This window comes from Nansenia antarctica, assembly GCF_963989245.1.
Source record: "Nansenia antarctica genome assembly, chromosome: 4".
NCBI classification, from domain to species: Eukaryota; Metazoa; Chordata; class Actinopteri; order Argentiniformes; family Microstomatidae; genus Nansenia; species Nansenia antarctica.
Genome location: NC_137689.1, coordinates 13,859,073 through 13,880,639, shown reverse-complemented (window position 1 = coordinate 13,880,639; position 21,567 = coordinate 13,859,073). Strand labels below are relative to the sequence as shown.

Here is a 21,567-nt window from a genome sequence, read left to right as displayed (position 1 = left end):
CATTACCTTCGAAAAATATGGCGGCGTCCCTGTTGAAGGTGGCAGGTTAGCGTTTCTGATTCTTAATTCTCACATGCAATGTGTTATGTCACAGTGTGGTCTGATAAAAAAAATAACATTTATTCACATCCCGATTTCTGAACAGTTAGCTAGCTAGTTAGTTAGCTTGTGTTGCTACTACTAGGCCATTGACATTACTAGCCAAAGTTCGACTCCTAGGACAGCTCTGTCTGGTCCAATGTGTGGCTTGTTGACACCCAGGTCTGTTACGTCCGTTACTAATGTCCACTGCCGGGCTTTGTTGAGTGACTTACTTAAAATACAAGTTACATATACTTTCGTTACACATCAAAGAAAGTAGGCAAGAGTGCTGACGAACTCTTCTCTCCACACACAGGAATGTGAATGTCATTTCTCAAAATTACGTAAAAACCTGACTTCTTCTGAGCACCTGGTTAAGTTACCTAGTATAGCTTCCATCTTTTGAGTTGGGAATATGAGGTCAGTGCAGTTCCGAAGCATGCACAATCACGCGTTATGCAACGATATGTCGTGGTATCGTGAGCTTAGAATGATAAGGTTCTATCTCCTTTTAGAATGATACGGTTCTATCTCCGTCTAGGGTAGTTCAGAGATATTGAGCGTCAACGTTTTTACATTCCATTATGTTTTGTGAGATGGAACCTTTGTATTTTATTACAAAAAAACTAAAAAAATTCTAAAAAATGACTAGAAAAGTTCTACATTTTAAAAATGTAAAAAAAACAAAAAAACACAGGCATTAATAAACACCTAATGGATCAGATTATGTAAACAAACTCAATTTTGACAAAAATTGAGATAGAACCTTATAATTCTAACGTCACGGTATGTCGTGGATATTGGCACAGCTAGCGGGGTGGTTAGGCACGAGGTGAACATATTTTCCCAGTTACTGGTTGTTTCATACTAGAACTAAAGCAAAAATACATTTCCTTAGTTGCAGGTCTCTCAAAGTGTGCTGCTCCCCTCCTGAGAACACACTCCACCTCCACGCCGCTCTGTCAAGGTGTTCCTGGATCAGTTTGGAAGCTAGGGAGGCTGAATCACATTGCAATCGCTGTGCCAGACATGGAGAAGGCTACTGCTCTCTACCGAGATGTGCTTGGGGCTCAGGTTAGTGAGAAGGTTCCTCTCCCAGAGCATGGAGTCTATACAGTGTTTGTGGAGCTGGGTAACACCAAACTGGAGCTGCTCCACCCACTGGGAGAGGAGAGCCCCATCGCTGGCTTCCTGCAGAAGAACAGAGCGGGTGGGATGCACCACATCTGCATTGAGGCAAGTCAATCCTGGAAGTGCATATGATTTGGGATGGAAATATAGAATTAGGCTACCTACAATGCTGCTTGAAAGTATGTGAACCCCTTGTGCAATTATAGATTTTGAAATCAATTATAGATCTGAAATCTTTATTTAATCTGAACCAGTCGTTTTTATCGGACATAACAGGTTTATATTGACCAATTCCATATGTTGGTTTAGAGGGAATCATGCGTGTAGTAGAAAAACTGAATTAGGTATGATATTGCAGTGTTTCCTCCAGGAATTTTTACCATGGTGGCGGGTAGTGCTGACCGATTTTTCGCGTGCACGCGCATGAAACGCGCACGCGCGCTCAAAACAACGACGTAATTTCAGCCAAAACTCGTGGATGGCCCAAAAAAATAAAATGTTTTCCTGTACTTCTCTCTTATTGTCTGTGTCTGCATGTTTTTCCAGCATGTAATTCCGTTGTCAATAAAAAAATCGTCTCCCCTTCTTTTCATTATCATTATGGAGGCTTTATGGTTGTTGTAACTATTATTATTTTAATGATACAAAAAAATCTTGAATCAGAATCTGAATTTATTTTACAGTACACAATAATACAAATCTTTGGCTGTGGTTCTTCAACATTAGCTTTGCAGCAAGGTACATAATCACAACAATACCATCATCACAATAATCACAAGTAAATAAGTAAATTAAGTAATGATAAGGAATAAAGTGATAAGTGATGGTAGTCGCACTACAGCAGAATTAAAGTGCAATCAATAGTGTAACATGCTGTGCAAAGTTCAACAAGATGAAAATGAAAGTGTTCAGGTATTTCTCAAGTAGTCAGGTAGTGTGCAATTCCTGTGTCCTAATGTTTTCAACATTAGCATTGCAGCAAGGTACATAATCACAATAATTGTACATGAGTAAAGTAAGTAATGCAGTTTTCTGGTAGAGGTGGATTTTTCTTAGGTGGAAAAACAGGGGAGGGTCATGCTTTTTTTGGAGGGGGGGGGCCTTAGTGGCAAAGTGTGCAGCCTGGCTGAGAGCACTTTATTTTTCTTTTCTTTTCGAAGAAGAGCTCTAAGGCTCTGTCATAAGGGAACTCGGTTATTGGCGGCCCGTTGATGCTCAGTATCATGCAGGCGGCCAGATGGTCCCCCTGCAGTCTGTTTCTCAGGTCAGTCTTCACCTGCAAATAGAAACAATGACAAAAATAAGATAAGTGGTATGTGGGAAGGTGAGAGAAATCAAACAATATCAGATTTAGATTACTTAGTAAATTACCCTATTCATTGTGGAAAAGTCCCTCTCACAGTTCACACTGGAGATGGGAACTGTGAGGGCAATGGCAGCCAGCTGACTCAGACATGGGTAGAGCTGTCCCCATTCATCGTGCTGGGATGACAGTTTACCCATCATAGTGAGCTGGTCCATGTTCTGAAACACATAACACAGTGAGACAACATTATTCTGGGGTCCTCAATTATCTTTCTGCAGAACTATTAATTGTGACTTTCAGATTTTACCTGGAATGCTCCAATCAGCACATGCTGCTTATAAGAAGGCCATTCTTGCAGTACCGGTACATTTCCTCCAGACTGCTGCAGGAATTTTGCAGACAGGGAGGTAAGATGTGCAATGTTGACGGCATCATCCTCCTTGGCTGCTTGGGGTCCCAGAACATGAAATGCCCCCATGATGTCCAGGTTCTGGAACCTTCTGTCCAGGCTATCCTGGAGGCCATCCAGATAGGGCTCCATTACCTAAACATGGCACAAATTACAGACTAGTTTGAGTGCTGGGAGTCTTTTACAGAAATGCCCTGTATAGAGGATAAACATACAATACTAGTGGAAGACTGCAAGTTTGGATAGCTTTGGAGTTTGGATAGCTTTAGTGGTTTTGCAATGAAAACTGAATGTCATGTTGTTTCCTCCAAAACACAACTGGGATGGCTACCTTAGTGCCTATCTGGTATTTTGTTTAATTTCCTCAGACTTATTATAGTACTTACTAGATTAACACTTATAGTACTAGACTAGATCAACATGTAACATCCAAAACAAATGTACCTGCGTCCTGAACCGGGACCAGAGCGCCTCCCTAGTCTGCTCCAGCTGGCCTCTGCGTCTCCTCTCCCTCTCCTCCTCATGGGTGATGTGGTGACTGTTTCCTCCTTAGTCACCGCGACTGTTGAACTGTAAACTTTAGTTGACTCGTGATACCAACACCGACGACTTCTGTACGTTGCAATCATTTGTTTACTTTAATATAAAAACATGATACACTAAAACAGTTTCGCGTGTGGCAACACGGTCAAAGACTGTGTGCTCACCAGTTCAATCAGTAACACCTGTGGCTACCGGTGAGCTCACCTATATACCTGTGCACTCCTATGCCCTCGCCACTCAGTGGTCAACAGTAAAAATGACATCCAGCACAGACATAATGGCTGCAACACTCCGGCTCCTATTTGTTCATTGGCTAGAGACATTAACAAATACAATCCAAACAACAAAGCCATTATGCAACAACACCATAAATACAGTAGCAAAAAAAATCATAGTCCATAATGCAGGGCTGTAGTAGCCTACACTCCACTTGTAATCTATCAGGAATGTCCTTTGTAATCCATCAGAAATGTCTTTGGGGTTGAAGATGTTCCACTTTCAGTCCTCTTGAGGCGTCATCTGCCGGATTTTGTGCCGTAGGGATATATCTCCACATTTTCCTGCAGGTCCATCTTGAGTTGGTTCCTCTCCTCTCTCACTCCCTCCAGAATCTCCTGGAGCGGGTCTCTCTCCTCAGTGACAGAAGTCACACTAGAGAGCAGCTTCTCCAGCTCCTCACCATGACTGTACGTTTTCTCAGACAGGAGGAGGTCTCTCTCAGCACACACAAACTCCAGCTCCTCACTCTGTTGTTTAGCCTGCTGTTCTAGAAGAGACTGCTTCTGTATCTTTTCACTCTCAAGTTCAGAGTTCAATTGCTTCTGTTGTCTGAGCTCGTCTTGAATGCAGTGTAAAATATCTTGAGTCACGGCAACCGTCTCTGTATTTTCCTGCAAGTCATTCTTCAACTGGTTTCTCTCACATTGAATGGTTTCCAGTTCCTCTCCAAGATGCTGTATTTGTTGCTGAAATTGGGTTTCTTCGTGTTCCCTCTCAGCCTGCTGTTCTGAGTTCAGATATTGTTGACATTTCAGCTCTGCCTGGACCTGTATGACCATCTCCATATTTTCCTCCAGGTCCATCTTGAGCTGACTCCTCTCGTCTCTCACTCCCTCCAGTATCTTCTGGAGCTGGTCTCTCTCCTCAGTGAGAGAAGTCACACAAGAGAGCAGCTTCTCCAACTCCTCTGCATGATTCTGAGGGCTGTCGATCTTCTCACACTGGAGGTGGTCTCTCTCAGCACGCACAGAATCCAGCTCCTCACTCAACTGAGTAATCTGGTTTTGCAGCTCTGCAAGATGGGATCCATTCTCTGAACTATTTTCATTGTCCAAGCTAGTCTTAATCTGTGTATTCAAGTGTTGTATTTTCTCTTGTAGGTCTCTCTTGTGCTGGGTCCTCTCATCGCTCATATCTGAATGTTGCTCCTCCAGCTGCTCCACTGCAATTCTATTCGCAACCACCGGAGAGCAGTCATTTTGCTCGTTGCAGATTCCTTGGAGGGGTCCACTTATCACCCATCCCAGCCGGGTTTTAAAAGCGTACGGCCCCTCTCCAACACTGTTCACCACCTCCCAGGGTTCCATTAACCTGGAGGCATTGGTGCCAATCAGCAAATCCACCTGGGCTTGGATGTGAGGGATGCAGATGCCATTCAAATATGACCACTTCGCCACTTCTTCATCTGAGATTATATTAGATGTTGACACAGGCATTTTCTCTTGGGTCAAAACTTCAGGAAGGCTGTAAAACTGTCCATTGTTACAGCCAGCAATCTCCAAACCTTGAAGAATAAAGCTTGAAACTTCCTGATCTGGCGCCATGGTACGCAACTGAACCTTTACTCTCCTTCCAGTCATTTTCAACCTTGTCATCAAGCTTTCAGAGCAGAATGTTGAAGTGCTTCCTGGGTCCAAAAATGCATATGTTTGAATTATTATGTCACCTTTGGAGGACTTAACTTGCACTGGGAGGATTGAGAGAATGCCGTCACTGCTACCGGCTCCTGTATGTCCAGAAAAGGTAGAGACGTGTGTGCGGTCACTTGATTTTTTCTGTAGCCCATCTGTGTCAATTTCCTTTTCCTTGTTTATGTGGAGAACACTTGGATGTTTCTGACCACACACCTTGCAACTCATGCGCCTTTCACAGTGTTTGCTCATATGTCCAGTTTGCAAACAAGCAAAACAAACGCCTTTCTCCTTCAGGAAACTTATCTTCTGTGTGTGTGCTTTCTTTTCCAATTGTGGGCATTGCTCCAACCCATGCTCAAGGGAGCAACACAGACACAGATTTGATTTTGTAGTCTTGTACTGTACACTTTGTCTCTTGCTTCTGTCATTGCTTGTAGACTCTGCAACATCACTCTGTTCAGTGTTTACAATAGTTGTAGCATAGGCATTTCCCTTGATCCTTGATGGTGATCTGTTCCTGTCACCAAATGGTTTCTTCTCTACAGGCTTTTCATAGCTACTGTACTGTAAATCTCCAAAAATAGGTTCGGATGCAATTCTCACTTGGCGCTCAACAAAAAGAACAATATCTAAAAACTGAGCTCTGCGCTGATGGCGCTCCCAAAGCTCACACGCCTTTGTTCTCCATTTTTCTTTTAACTTGTAGGGGAGTTTCTGGATCACGGCTCGCATGTTAGCTGGCATGTCAAGTTCATTGATGTATTTCAATTCTTCCATTGCGTTACAGCACTCACGCAAAAGGAGTGAATATGCTTGCAGTCCTTTGACATCCTCAGCCTTCACCAATGGCCAGCCAAGCACCTTGTCCACATATGCAGCGGTAATTTTCAACTCATCCCCAAAATGCTCCTGCAGCAGTTCCATTGCTCTTTCATAACCTCTGTCGGGAGGCATAAGTTGACAACTGCGGACTAGCTCCTGAGGCTGCCCTCTTGTGTACTGCTGTAGGAAGTACAAACAATCACCTTTGTTGTTGGTCTTATTTACCACACAGTGTTGAAATGCTCGGACGAAAGCTCTGTATGACAGAGGATCTCCATGAAACACTGGAATTTCTCTTATTGGAAGGGAATTCATGTTTTGCTGTTGCACCAAGAGCTCCGTTATTTGATTTTGTGATTGAAGTAGACTGTAAATATTGCCGTCCTGGGTGTTAGGAGAAGGTACAACACCACAGTTAGCCTGACCGTGAGAAGATTGAACGGCATGTTCAGAATCCTGACTGTGTGAAATCTGCATGTGAGGAGATTTTATGACCTGTGCAGCATCCAGAATGTGGGAAGATTCCATGACCTGTCCAGAATCCATCATTTGGTTTGTTGTTCCATGTCTCTTTAACCTTGATGCCTTCTGGTTGGATTGTGAATGAGACTGTAGGCCTATATTTTGCTTTGGCTGCACATGCATGTTTTTCATAATAGTGCTTGGAAATGGATTGAATTCATTGGCCCCAGGATTGAGAGGTGTTTTCCTTTCCTTTGTGTACGATTCTTTAATTGAACTCCCTCCATCAGATTTCATAAACACTGCTAGTTTAGCAGAGGATACTGCAATCTCGGTGTTAAGTTCAAGCTGTTCCTGTTTCCTCCGAAGCTGCTCAGCCTGCTCCTGCAATACATGTTTGTCACGCAAAGCAGCAGCGCGCGTTTCTAGTGCAGCTTTCTCGGCTGCAGCTTCAATGCATTTTAATGAGACTGTAGAAGATCGGCCACTCCTTGAGCTGCCACGGCTCTTCTGTGATCGTTTACTTGAAACCTGCGTTCCCACATTAGAAACACTGTCATAAGGATGCACCTCATCTTCGTCGTCAATTTTGTAGTGATTGACAGCTCCATCAACATCATGAGCATCATTATTGCTTTCCAACCGTTTTGTAACTGCACCAGTCGATTCATTATCCATTTCACATTCCAACCATTTTGTAACCACATCTGTAAATTCATTGACACTCAACGTTTTGGCTTTATACCACACTTCATGCTTGTCAGCTTCATCGGCTGGCAGCAAAGGTAATAGAGTTGTGTGTGCATTTTGTGCGTCATTGCACATCAGTTTAAACTTGTCAAACTCGCATTTCACTGGTTCTTTACAATCCTTGTTGCTGTTAGACATCAGTTTATTAATAGTCTCCTTTAACTTGTTTGCTTTGTTCAAATGACATTTTCTTTTTGTTTGCAAAGTGTCTATTTTGTCTAGCAAGGCTTTTGTGAGCTGCCTTTTGCGTTTTAAATCCTCTGGGTTCATTTCCACAGGGCTGGCAGTAGCCACGCCCACCAGCTGTGCGTCATCACAATTTTTACTTTGCGCTGTAGCCATTGTTACATTCAGTCATTTGTTTACGCTTTGTTTTCAAACAAATTATCTCCAGCGACTTGGCTACTCACCACTCAACGACAGATTTCAGCTGTGGCAATTCAATCACTCACCCAGAGCTCTGAAACGGGTGGATCTGAAATGGATAGCCTACTGAAGTCGAGTTGTCCACTGGTCCGCTCGGTTCCAATTCAAACGGAGGTAAACATCGGCTTAGTTTCCAATTCTTCTTTCTTGAAGCGCAGCACTTCACCAATTAGTCCACTCGCCCAAATGAGCTAGTCTTTGACTTAAATTTGGTGACTGTTTCCTCCTTAGTCACCGCGACTGTTAAACTGTAAACTTTAGTTGACTCGTGATACCAACACCGACGACTTCTGTACGTTGCAATCATTTGTTTACTTTAATATAAAAACATGATACACTAAAACAGTTTCGCGTGTGGCAACACGGTCAAAGACTGTGTGCTCACCAGTTCAATCAGTAACACCTGTGGCTACCGGTGAGCTCACCTATATACCTGTGCACTCCTATGCCCTCGCCACTCAGTGGTCAACAGTAAAAATGACATCCAGCACAGACATAATGGCTGCAACAGGTGATATTAAACGCCCCTAATCCTGCAGGGTTATCAAGCTCATTATTGAGCTGGGCCAAGAATGAGCCAGGGGGCTGTGCATCTCCTGCATCTCTGATGGTCCTCAGGCACGCCATCGTCACTGGGACCTCATAAAGGTAGTCACACAAGGGCCAGGCTTAATTTTTTTCCAGTAAGGCTATGATTAGTTCTATTGAGTTCTAGAGCAACATGTTAAAAGTGATTTGCCTTTAGGAAATACCTGCTCTTTGATGGCCAAGAAGTTGACATTTTCTTTCTGGAACATCTTGGACAGCCGAGCCAGATGTGGCAGAACATCCGCCTGCAGATAGACCGCTGCAACGAAGCGGTAGGTGCAGCAGAACCCATACAGGCCCTTGGCTATTGGGCACTTATGGTACTCTGTCTCATCAGCCAAGGCACCCAGGACTGCACTGAGGTTCCGCTGCAAAGTCATTACTGCCAGGTGCTGGGACAGCCAGCGTGTGTCCTTCACTTGCTGAAACATATTTCCGTCATGAGAGAAGACATTCAGAACACAGGAAGTGCATCTGAAGTACACAATCATGGCCAACATTACTGTTAAAAGTTAAAAGTATTTTATTATGTTTTTCTGTGATCTCACCTTCATTTTTAAGTCAGTGAGGCCCAAGGTCTGTGCTGCAGCTTTCATAACGGCCGTTCTGTTGGCGCTGTTATGAAAGTATAGATGGAGCTGCTGCAAGTGGTCCCTGAAGGTAGCCATGTAGGGGACCGCAGATGAGGCATCCCTACATGCCAGGGCGAGGCGATGGGCAGCACACGCCACTGGCAGCATCCAGGGGAAGTCGTCCTGCAGCTGCTTGGCCACACCATTCACCCGCCCTGTTACAGGAAAATAAATATAATCGAATCAAGACATGCAGATACCATTTCATGGTCAGTGTCTGAGCAACTAAAACATGCAGTACAAATAAAAACCCATTTACAGTAATTCCACTTGCTCATGTTGTGTCTCATACCGGTCATTACAGCAGCTCCATCTGTTCCCAATCCAAATAACCTTTCGGTTGGAACCTTGTTTTTGTGCAGCACATCCTTTATGGCAGCCACTATAGTAGCTGCCTTTCCGTCAGGCACTGACACCAGATCGAGGAACTGGCTGTGGAGCTGGCCTTCATTGTCCATATATCTGAAAAGCACAAAAAGACATCCTCAACAATACAATATATGTATTACTCAGACACAATCAGTGTACTTTGATTTGAATAGTACCTGATGTGTATATCCAGCTGCTTCTGCACAGAGACGTCTGTGCTCTCATCCACCTCCAGCCCAATAGCCAAGGACGAGTGGATGTTTTGGAGGATTGGCTCCATGACCACTTTAGCCAAAATCTCCAACATTTCATCTATGATGACATGGGACCGGTAGGTGGTCTGTTTCCCTATCTAAAAATACATTTGATTATAGTTGGAATATTACATTTTGAAGATAATTTGCGAACAAGAACAAGAACAACGAACAAGAACAAGAACAACATAGCAAGCATGATCATTGTTTACCTTCAGCTTTTTGAAGTAGTCACACCCCAGCAACTTGGCAAGTTCAAGGAGAGCAGGATAATTGGTGTGGTGTGCCTGCTCTCGCTTGGTGAGGTAATAGAGGCATTTAAACCCCCCAATGATGGCCTCATGCTCTAAATTGATGACTGGGTTGAATGCAGTCACAACTGAAGAACCTATACAAAGCAGGTACAAATGGTTATTGCAACAAAAGCTGGTTATACCTGATAGTCCTTTATCAATTAAAATAGCTTCCTATATCTAAAGAAGAAAGTTTACCGTGTGCCACTGAAGCATGACACTTCACACTTTGTTTGTGGTGGTCTGTCCTCGCATGCCTGTCCAATTGATCAAGCCTATATTGTTGGCTGCCTGTCTCTATAAATGGCCGATTGGCTCCTGCTGGTCCTCCCTTTGGGGTCTGTTTATGTAGCCGACATAAGCGGCAAAACATTCCTGTAAGGACAGAGTAAATTGGCATTATTGGTCATATTGCACTGAAATATTCTGAAGTGCATGATATGGTGTAAATAGTGTAAATAGTATACTCACCACGGTCACTGTTGTACAGCCATGGGAACTTCCTGTTCTCTGCCCATTTAGGGTCCCAGCCTGAGAGTCTGTGTTTTCCTTTGTCTCCCTGCTTCTCTGCTGCTCCACTCTTCTCTGCTGCTCCACTCTTCTCTGCTGCTCCACTCTTCTCTGCTGCTCCACTCTTCTCTGCTGCTCCACTCTTCTCTGCTGCTCCACTCTTCTCTCCTCCACCCTTCTCTCCTGCTACTCTTTTCTCTGCTGCTCCACTCTTCTCTCCTGCTCCAGGCTTTTTTAAAAGGCAATTTTAGCAGATTCAAAACACGAAATTCTGTGCTCACTACCTTTTCCAGTTGAACATAAACTAAACTTTTTAAAAAAACATTTTAAATGCTGCTATTGTTTGCGAAGTTACAAGATCGTTAAGGGCTCTGCACACAGCGTGCGATTTCTGTTGCACGTCGCCGTCAACGTTCCATTTTGAAGTTTGAATGGAAGTCTATGAGAACATACAACAGAAATTGCATCGCACGCTGTGTGCAGAGCCCTTTAGCCCGCAGCGCAGAGCGCACAATGTATACGAGTTGACTCGCTGGAACGAGACAGGCCGCAAGACCACCACACACGTGCCATATCATACCGTCTCATCATAATTATTACATCGTATTTATCATCATATTTTTCACTATGTGTGGTTACCTGACCGTCTTCCTCATCTTCTGGTACTTTTCGTTTGAAATACTTTAACAAACTCATCTGAAAATGGAACCAGGAATTTATGAACACATAGCTAGCTAACATTGCTAGCTAACATTTCTGGCAATTACTTTAAGTAGTTCTAAGGTAGCGGAAACATAATTGTTTCACAAAATAGCCTGATTTAGTTGACCATGAACATCAGACTACATTACGAATGTTCATTTAAAATACTTGTATACTGAGCACTGGTATAAGAACACGAACCATAGAATGCAATAACCCACCGTCGTGCTGATGCAGTGTTGCTAATCAATCTGTAATGGATTGTAACACCTGAAGTAGTTTGTAGACTAGACGCAGCCTACCTAGATGTATTCGACCAATCACAAAACAGTTTTGCAAGCGCGTCGCTTCGCGCTTGTGGGTGTGTCTAGCGCTGTGAAGGTCTGAAAAGCGGCCTAAATCTTTTTTTTTTGGGGGGGTTGAGAAATCTGCATGGTGGCGGAGGAAATTCCATCGTGGCGGACCGCCACGATGAAATGCATGTAGAGGAAACACTGTATTGCAGGTGCAAAAATAAGTGAACCTCTTCAGTCAATAGTTTGTGGCACCTCCGTTAGCAGTGTTAATCCCTCAACAGATATCAGAGACTGATTAGTGGTTCACTTTTTTTTTTTTAATAAACAATGAAAATGTCATTCTTTTGTTCGTGTCTTTTATTTGGAATGTCTTTAATACAAATGAGGGTTTAGATAAAGGTTTTATATGTTTATTTTAAGATTTTATACAAAAATAATGACCATCCCTGTAGTGTTCACAAACTTTCAAGCAGCACTGTATCGAAATGTGTCATGTAATTGTATATCATTTTGTATTTGTGTTATTATTTAAATGACTACAGGTTGATGACATTAATGCAGCAATAGTGGACCTGAGGGCAAGGAAAATAAGAACCCTGTCAGAGGTACCAAGGATCGGTGCTCATGGGAAACCTGTCATGTTCCTCCACCCAAAAGACTGCGATGGAGTGCTTGTGGAACTGGAGCAAGCATGAACAGCTGTACACCTCAAACTTTGTAGTTCAAAATTGTATAATAAAAAACTGAGTAATAAGTCTTCTTTTACCAATTATTGTGATAACAAAGGTATAGTTTTTGATAATCAGCATCAGTGTTTTAAACTAGAAAACTAAGACTTGTGTTGTTTTCCTCCTAGTCTTTGCCTTTTCAAAGAAGCAACTATCTGCCTTAAATTAGTGGTTGCCATGTGCTGGAATAACAATCTATTTGCCTCTGCCTCTGCTGTGAATACATGTTATACATAATTTAAGTAAGGTGTGTTCACATTGCCCATTGGCTTATAATGTAACAATAACATTTTCATAAAATATGTATTCTTTATTTTGGGTTTTCTGTTCCTTTTATCTTGAATTAAGTCTTTTTTCCCCCCAAAATATATGTACAGTAATACATTTGCTGAAGCAAAATGAAACTTTAGCTTTAATGTAAAATATAGTACTATTTTTGACTTTACACTACAATATCAACTGCTGTGACTGAGCTGCAGGCATTGTTTAGTAATGAATTCTCTGGCAGACAACCATCCACTGCCATCACTTTCCCTGCCAGAGAAGGCTGTTTCCTCTCTGATGCTTACTGTATGCTTCTAATCCTCTTCTGATGGATGTGACAAGAAGAGGAAGATTTGGGATTGGTTTATATGTTACGGGAAATGCATTCATATCCCTGGTAATCTATACACATCCTGGTTAATCTATACATTTCCTGTGGCGATGGGAAATCTGTACATCCCTAGTTAAATGGTAAATGGACTGACTTATATAGCGCCTTATTCCAAAGTGCTTTACAATGGCCTCTCATTCACCCATTCTCACACACATTCACATACCAATGGCAGCAAGCTACCATGCATTGGGAGCAAAGGATGTCCTCTTGGTTTGACACGCTGTACTCAAGCCTCCTTCCACTGTACTGGAGCTGTCCATGGTGCTGAAATGGATGCTCCTCAACTACGTCCATGCCACTCACAGTACCATAACTGCCCATCCTATTAAAGTGGAATTTTACCCTGTACTCCAGTGGATTTGTTGTTTTTATTAGTCATCCATAGACATTCATTAAAGAATCTATTTCTAAATGCACTGACCTCTATGAGTCAATTCCTTCAACTCCCAAGACTACCTCTCCCTCACACACGAGTTGCTTCTGTTAAACAGTGCTAGAGTTAGCGCATGCTGCTCCCTGGGAATCACTGGCATAGTGGAGCAGGGTCTGATCATTTTTTATTTATTTTTTATAAATAAACACACATTTTGTGTTCCCAGAGCTATGATGCAGCTTCATGCAACATTATGATAGCTCGGGATGGTGGTACTTCTTTTCCTAATGTTTATTTGAATATCACAACTTTGTTATTGTTAGAACAAGAGTCTGGTTGGTTGTGTTGCGATTTAACTGAATTATATACAAGGGTTTTAAAGATTTAACTGAATTACATACAAGGGTTTTAAACTGTACAGGGAAACACAATGCAGTTGCCCACCAGGGGGCTATGGTTTCCTAGAGAGCCTCTGAGTTTTCATGGGGTCACTAAAAGCACAGGTAACATCTCACATTTCATCAAGGAGCACTGTCTGGTACACTACTTTCAAGGTTACAATAGCAAACATATGCAATCCTTTCACATTTGGGAGGTTCACAATGAGTTTAACAATCATTAGTTTATTTAGTTGACTATGCATTTCTAATTTGAGAGGACATGGGCCTGATGAATGAGAAATCTGCCCTATAACCAGCGGCTTGGTTAGAAGAGATTTCTACAGTGACATCAAGAGAACACGTTCTCAGTGAGGGATATATGTTCATCAACGGGTAAATCTATCTAATGGCATATGTCCCCTTTATATAATTCCTTCATAACGTGCCATTGCATTAGGCCTATATGAAATAGGGTGGATTCCAATGTAATATAATTTTGCTAAATATTATAATAACTATCATCATTATCACTAAATGAAGAATGATACACATTTATTAATAAAAGCCTACATCAGGAAATGTTTTAGATTGTTATTAAATAGGGATCTCACCACGAGATTTGTGAGCCAGTTAGCAATAATTAATCAGTTTGCAGTGCATTTGATTCATCCTCTCAAAATGAAGTGTATAAAATCCACCCCCACATCACTTTGCTCTCCCGGTGGTCGGGTGGGGTTGGGCTGTGTGTTGTTGCACTACTTTATAACGGAGAACTGCAGTGTTATGTTCATGCACGTTCCGGGGCCGGTGTCCAGATTCCGGGGTTTATTCGCGTTCTCGGTGTGATCATTGATGGGGTGTGATGCCGCGCGAGTGTCTTGGAAGCATCCATCGTGTGGGCTTGCCTTGCACATTTCCAACAGGGAGGTGACTTAATGAGCAACATAAGATATTGCCTACATTGAATACTGAAGGTAAGACATTGTTGCCTATATTTATATACAAACAACTTATATTATTACAAGTGTACTGAAAAGAAAGATGCATTTTTGGTCTCTTAACCCAGGCTATTCCCACAGCCTGGAGAGACACTAGCCTGGTGTTAGCTCATCATCTGCAGCCAGATAATACACACAATTACGACCCCCAAGAAACACCACGCACCTATTCTCTTGCTTGCGGACAAACGTATCCGCTGATTTCTCTTTAAATAAATTATAACCTATAACAAATCCATTATCATCAGCAGCGCGGATGTTCGCCAATTTGTCATAATAATGATAATTGTGATAAAGTAACATAAATATAAAATCCAGTTTTTTGCGTGTGTTTTTTATTTATTTATAAATATTTGTGCTAACTGATTGTTGGCGTAGGCTTTTTCATTATTGATGGATCTTAACTTAAAATCGGATAATTTTCGCAACAGACAGTTTCCAACTGGATAACATGTGCGGTTCCATTATCTTCCTCAAATTGGTCTATTGAACAGCTGACAGAGGTTCAAGTCAGTGTAACCCCTAACCACTAACCAGTATAATTGTGTAACTGCTTTTCAGTGTTAATTCTTAAATGGATTTACACGATTAGTGATCTAATGCTTAATGGCTGATCCCTTATACAGGGATGCAGCCCCCACCTGCCATATTTGGCTTCATAACAGAAAATTGGAGCTGCATGATGAGCAGGTGTAGCACATTTAGTACAGCTGTCCTGTGAAGAACAAAGATTAATCATAATAGACGCAGTAGGCACATGTTCCGTTGTCCAGTAAGTAACAAATAGGCCTAGTTGCTGTAAATTGTAAAACTGCTGTTGAGAGCTGTGCTGTTATTTCTGTCTGTTCTACCACTGTGTCCCAGAGCTAGTCAAGTAGGCAGCAAGCTTGCTGTAATTATATCTGTGTGTTATTCAGTGGAGGGCTACTAGGCTCAAGTTATGTGGATGCTGTACGTCGCTGGAAGTTGAAGTGAAAGCCTCAGGAAATATAAACAGCCTGACAACTTCTGCAAATGACACTGAACCATGTTTTGATTTTGATTACATTTTATTATCCAGTCAGATTTTGTAACAATTCTAAATACTTTTATAATCATTAGATCACTAGTGCACTGTTGACTGCATGGTTTTATTTTTTGCTGTCACTTTGTTCACCTTGTTCGGAAAGCCTGGGGAAATTTGAGGCAGAAAGTACGACAGAGGGTTGGAGACCTGTACCTTGATTGCCACACTCCCAACCAGTCAATAGACAGCTCAGAACAGAACAGCCAATGATTTTCACTGGTCCCGTTTGGATAGTGTTATAATCTGAAAAATAAAAAACAATTCAGAAATGTCCAAAATATGACCTCTTGCAGCCCAAGCTCCATTCAAACACGCTTTTCAATCATGAATTCTCCAGACTTCCAAAAGGAGAGTGCTAACAAGTCGTTAATGAAAAGCTAGGCATCACTCTTGTATTTGCTGCCTGGGTAGCCTTTATGTCGGTCCATTAAAAGGAAGGCCTTGATGTTTGTATTACTTATATATTATTGCTGAAAACCCCTGGCCTGCAATGAACAGAATAGTGGGTCAGATTAGCAGAGCGATTGCTGTCCTAGAGAGGGTGGTTAGTCTAAAGAGGTGCCACCCAGGGAGCTGTGGTAAGGTGTGTGGCCCTGGAGTAAGTTCACAGCAGGTCCTGTGCTCAGCCTGGCAGTCTACCTTCTCCCAGCCCATACCCTCCTCCCTTCCCCCAATCCTGACAGAGAGGGTAGGGTGCTCGTTACAGTTTTATGTGTGGCACCGACGCTGAAGGACAAACACGGTGTCACAGCGGCCTGCTGGGATGTTATTCCTGCAGCAGAAGGAGAATTCTAAATTAGACTCTTGCGGAAAGAGAGCGAGCCAAAGGAGGCTCGGGATCTGGGCCAGTATTTATCGAGCCTCAGAATTACTCGTAGAAATCGCACTAGCAGCCCTATTAGGACAAAAAAAAAGATACACCTCAGAGTAGGACGTGGGACTTTGTTATGAAGCTAAGTCTTAGCCAGGAGTTGAAGTGATTAGTAACAGACTTAACGCTCAGCTGTTAATCACAACAGTTTTGCGATGTTTAGCCATGTTTTGTTTTATATACAAAATCTTTCTCTTTTCATTCAGTCTGAAAGTATACATAGCCTGTTATGTGTTCTCTCTAATATTTGCAAGTCATATTTTTGTGGCTGACTGATGTACAAGGCTAGTGCCTGATGCCCTCTGGGAATGGGTTATGTCCAAGATAAGCTGCGCTAAAGAACTTGTCTGCTTCTGGTGGTGTTTTAAGTCAGATATTTCAACAGCAACCACAGTTGTTGCCTGCTGCTGAAGGTCTATTATATGCCATTTGGGGCATGCACATTTTAGAACTATTTTCTATTTTGTACAGAGGGCGGTGGCGGGGGCTGCCACACTAAAAGCTCTGTCCCTGAAGGTTCGCAGGTTTAGTTTTAGTTTAGTTTAGTTTATTAGTTTATTATATCGAGAACAATCCAAATACATGAACCATATAAAATACAGTAAAAAAGGCAGCGTTAGCCTAGTCGGCTAATTTTCAGCTGAAGTCCCCGGCCAGTTGCAACATGGCATCCTGAAAAGTAACGTCATTAGTTAAAATAAAACATTTCAATATTCTAAGAACACGTGGCTGAGACAAGGTACCCCAACATCACACTTGACAAAAAACACAAGTAAGCAAGCTGAGGTGATTGAAGGGGCTACAACAAACACCACATACACACTTATGGGGGCAGCGACATTTCAAGCACATAGAAGCCACAGGACAATTACAGGCCACACAACATTAAGCACTTACAAACAGCAATACATTAAACAGGTTGGTGCGGGGGGTGGCAAGCAGGCCAGAGTCTGAAGACCGTAGGTTCCGGGGATGGGCATGTGGGCAGAGGAGGTCAGATAAGTACTGGCGGGCACAGGCATGGAGGGACTTGTAGGTGAGGAGGAGGATTTTTTAGGAGATGCGGGAGATGACCGGAAGCAAGTGTAGGTGGATGAGGGTGGGGGTGATGTGCTGCCACGGCGTTGTGTGAGTGAGAACAATGGCAGTGAGTTTTGGACATACTGGAAGCCTGTCCAAAGTTTTGTTGGGTACCCCGAACAGGACACCATTGCAATAATCCAGGCAGGAGGTGACAAACGCATGGACCAGGGTCCAGGACCTCGTACAGGATGTAGAACCTGTAGGACTGCTGTCAGCCATAATGCTCGCAGTGTGTTACAAGAGCGATGTGGCTGGGAATTTGGGATGAGGAGGGTATAATCACAGCCAAGGGCTGCTGTGCTGCTGACTCTACTCTTTGATCTCCTGACTAAACACCAGCTTTTTATATACCCTCTTTACATTAAAACAGGATTTTATGGTCATAGTTATTTACATGCCCAGTCATGAGAGGGCATTGTGACTTGCTTGGCTGCAGTATTAGAGGGAATATGACATTGTCATAGCTGGCATTAAACGTCCATGATGTGTATCATATTTCAATGTGTTTTGAAGTGAGGATTCATAGGTGAAAACTAATGTTGACTATAATTTCTTAAAGGCAATCTGGGATTCAAACAAAACAAAACTGTTAACAAGGCCACTTCTTTTGGTAAACAGCTGGGGGATGGGGCCAGTGAAATTCAACCACTCTCAACCATGTTTTGAAGCTATATCGTGTTTGGTTACAATCCCATTGTTATTAAAGGCGCCATATGCAGGATTGCGCCCTCTCTTCAATGAATGATAATTCAGCAGTTTGAACTGAACATTTTAACTGAAACAATGAATCTGTCAATATATAATTTTTTTATCCAGCAAATTCTCTTAGTTACATGACATTGAAACTAGCAAAGGACCTGTGTGGTTGAAATGCAGTCGTTATTTAGTTTAGAAGTGTCAAGAGACACTCTTGTTTCACATGAAATGAGTGCTTTACCAGTAGCTGTGCATTCATACTGTGACAGAAAACCCTGTCACGTACACCCTACACGATGCAATTCCCAAGCTCCATTATCTCCTTAAATTACCCGCCAGCTCCGAGTTGTGAAGCTTTATGTGTCACCAAGGGCGAGGGTGCATGCGAGGATGTACACTTGGTTGCGTGACTGGTTATACACATTACAAATGTCTCCTTCTAAATCCAAAGATACAAACAAATGCCAAATCCCAAACAAAACTCAAAGAAGGCTCTAATGTCAATCAGGACATTTGCATTACATACATTTTGAAAAAAGTGGTAGCTGGAGCTGGGTGGTTTGCACTTCATCATTCATAAATCCAACTTGTGTAGCACGCAACGAAGCTGCAGTGACGCAATTGTGTGTACAATATCTCATTGAAAACAATAGACTTGGAGCGCTTAGGTGGCGTAGCGGGTTAAGCGCTGACCATGTAACCGCAGGGTCCCCGGTTCGATTCCGGCCGGGGACATATCCTGCATGTCATCCCTCCTCTCTCTCTCACCCATCCTTCCTGTCTAAATCTTCACTGGAACTGTCAATAAAAATGAAAAAATATGAGTGGGACTGCCCCAAAAAAATAAAACAATAGACTTCCGCCGGACCACATTCTTGAATATGTGACACGCTCTTAGAAGTACGCTGTTTGTCTGTGCAGGCGAAAGACGAGGGGCGTTTGGGGATGGAGTGTTTTGAGGGTTTGGTGTGAATGAAGGCCTTTTGGTGTGAGCTATTTCCTGTCCGAGGGAGAACACAGCCCAGCCTGTCGACACCCACAGCGTGAGTCATATCTCTAGTAGAGCATGTTCTCCTGATACTCATGTGCTCCTCATGCTCCCCAGGCAACATAACTTCTCACAATTGCTGGTGTCACACGGGACGTAATCACACCCACTCTTCCTGTAAAGTGTGAACAGAGGGTGCAGAATGAGAGTGGTCTAGTTTGTCAATGACCACTACACTTACCAGGGACCCCGGTCGACTCAGCTACCATATTGGAGACTATTTTTGCTAGCAAGACAGAAAACATGTTGTTTTTTAGACTGTGCACAAATGGGAGGGCTAGGCATGAAGTCATACCACATGATAACTATACACATTTAAATGTTTTCTATTATGAAAGTGAAGAGCAACATTTTGTGTGGTCATTTGAACGTAGTAAGCTTTAATGGCTTCAAAATGTATTTTATTTGAATCCCACACTAGTCCTCCATACATGTAGCTAGAAGCAACGGCACAGGGTAGAGGGAATTGTCTAAGGAAAGACGTGTCAGCACTGTTGATCTCCTACTGTGTGATGATTGGTCAGCAGCCATCTTTTAAAACCCATTGTAAATCAACAGGGACTAGTGTCTCCTCAATAAATAAAATCTCAGCCTCTTCCTCTAGTGGATGAGCAGAGATGAGATAGCTGGGGCGTGACGTGTCCTCTACACTGAGAGATGCCGTGGCCTGACAGCCCTCATATACCAGGGTGTTGGGTCATTTAGGCTTTTGCTGAGTGTGCTGAATGGTGCTGAGGCATTCACATCAGTTTGAAGGGCAAGGCCACTTGAAAATAGCACACTTGAAATGTCACAGTTGGAGAGTTGCAGACCCTATGGAGAATGACATTAGTGTATGTGAATGAAGTCCTTGGAAGGCGTGACTATACTGTAGTGTGATATAGCCCGTCTGCTCCTGTGTGTGTGTGTGTGTGTGTGTGTGTGTGTGTGTGTGTGTGTGTGTAATAAAATCAACAAATGACTTTTGTGTGAACAAGTGTGTATAGACTTGATTGTACGTACTTACAATTCTACTCCACTTGTGTAACTGGTAGGAGGTTAGGACCCAATAGGCAGGGTCTACTGAGCCCCGTTCTTGTCCAGCTCTGTGTGTACCTTGTTGCATGTCTGTGTGTCTGGAAATACCTTATTAAAATATACCATGATTGCAGTAGAAGAATGCTTACTTCTTAGATTTTCTGACCAGTCGCTAATACGTACCTGAAAACCAATTATTAGGGTTGAGGTTAGCGAAGGGTCCAGGGTCTGTCTCCATTCTGGGATGATGGGGAAAACTAAATAATGAACACCAGTACATCTTATTACGGTGGGATCATGTTTGACAGACAATGCAATATCTGCATTATCCCACCACGCAAAACAGACTATGCCGTTTGGTTCTTTCTATCTGTGCTCTACAGAAGGCTACAATGTCCTACCACCAGCGCCCGAGCAGCTCGTGCCACTGATGCCGTGATTTGCATCTCTGGTGGGTTGGAGCCACTCAGCCGTCGGTGGTACACCAGCCGCCCATGAGTTAATTTGACACACAAAAGCAAGGACTTTCTCTGATCTCAAGTCAGGCTTGCCATCATGTCAATGTTATAGTGCGGCACGCTTGTTTAGGTGTCTCCAGTGACGTCCCCTTTACCAGAGCATAGGCTTCGTTTGTATGTGTGACAGCTTTTATCAATGAGTTAGCAATTGACCAATTGAAGAACAATGTGTAATTAAGTGAATAATGGGCATTCCAATTTGGGAAATCAGATGAGGACCAGGAAAGCAGAACCACTCTGTGGAAGGCATATTACAGTGTGCTCAGCCAAGAACATTTTGTTGATAAACATTGATAATTGGCAATTCGATTGAATTTAAAACAATTGTGTAATTTTAGGGGCATTGTGTGAAAGACAAACTATTCCAATGTGCCATAACATATGAATGGAAAACTGTCGGTAGAACTGAAGGAAAAATGTGTGTGAATATGTGAGCCAGTGCTGCCTCAGCTGTGACTGGGGTGGAGTTTGTTTTACAGTGTACAGTATGTACAGTAAAATGAATCACATCTCTGAATGTGCTATATTCAATGTGTAAGCCCTGTGGTGTTCTTATGATTCTAAGTCCTGACTAAACATTATCAATGCATTATTTGTGCATGGTATTTAGCTATTTTAATGATTACACTGTTACATTTGCAGAC

General features: G+C 42.7%; 1 protein-coding gene across 1 annotated transcript; it reads left to right on the top strand.

The window, feature by feature from the left end:
* Positions 1-10: 10 nt before the first annotated feature.
* mcee (methylmalonyl CoA epimerase) lies at positions 11-13,186 on the top strand. The gene is made up of 3 exons (XM_080528200.1): positions 11-45; positions 980-1,317; positions 12,030-13,186. Exons 1-3 carry the CDS (start codon positions 18-20, stop codon positions 12,180-12,182), a joined length of 519 nt encoding a protein of 172 aa, XP_080384326.1. The 5' UTR covers positions 11-17; the 3' UTR covers positions 12,183-13,186.
* Positions 13,187-21,567: the final 8,381 nt, after the last annotated feature.

What these genes read in the sequence shown, in the direction of transcription:
- mcee (XM_080528200.1), top strand. Translation starts at nt 18, where the DNA reads ATGGCGGCGTCCCTGTTGAAGGTGGCAG. An exon ending in GTCCCTGTTGAAGGTGGCAG is followed by an intron (nt 46 to 979) that starts GTTAGCGTTTCT and finishes ACATTTCCTTAG; the next exon opens with TTGCAGGTCTCTCAAAGTGT. An exon ending in TGCACCACATCTGCATTGAG is followed by an intron (nt 1,318 to 12,029) that starts GCAAGTCAATCC and finishes AAATGACTACAG; the next exon opens with GTTGATGACATTAATGCAGC.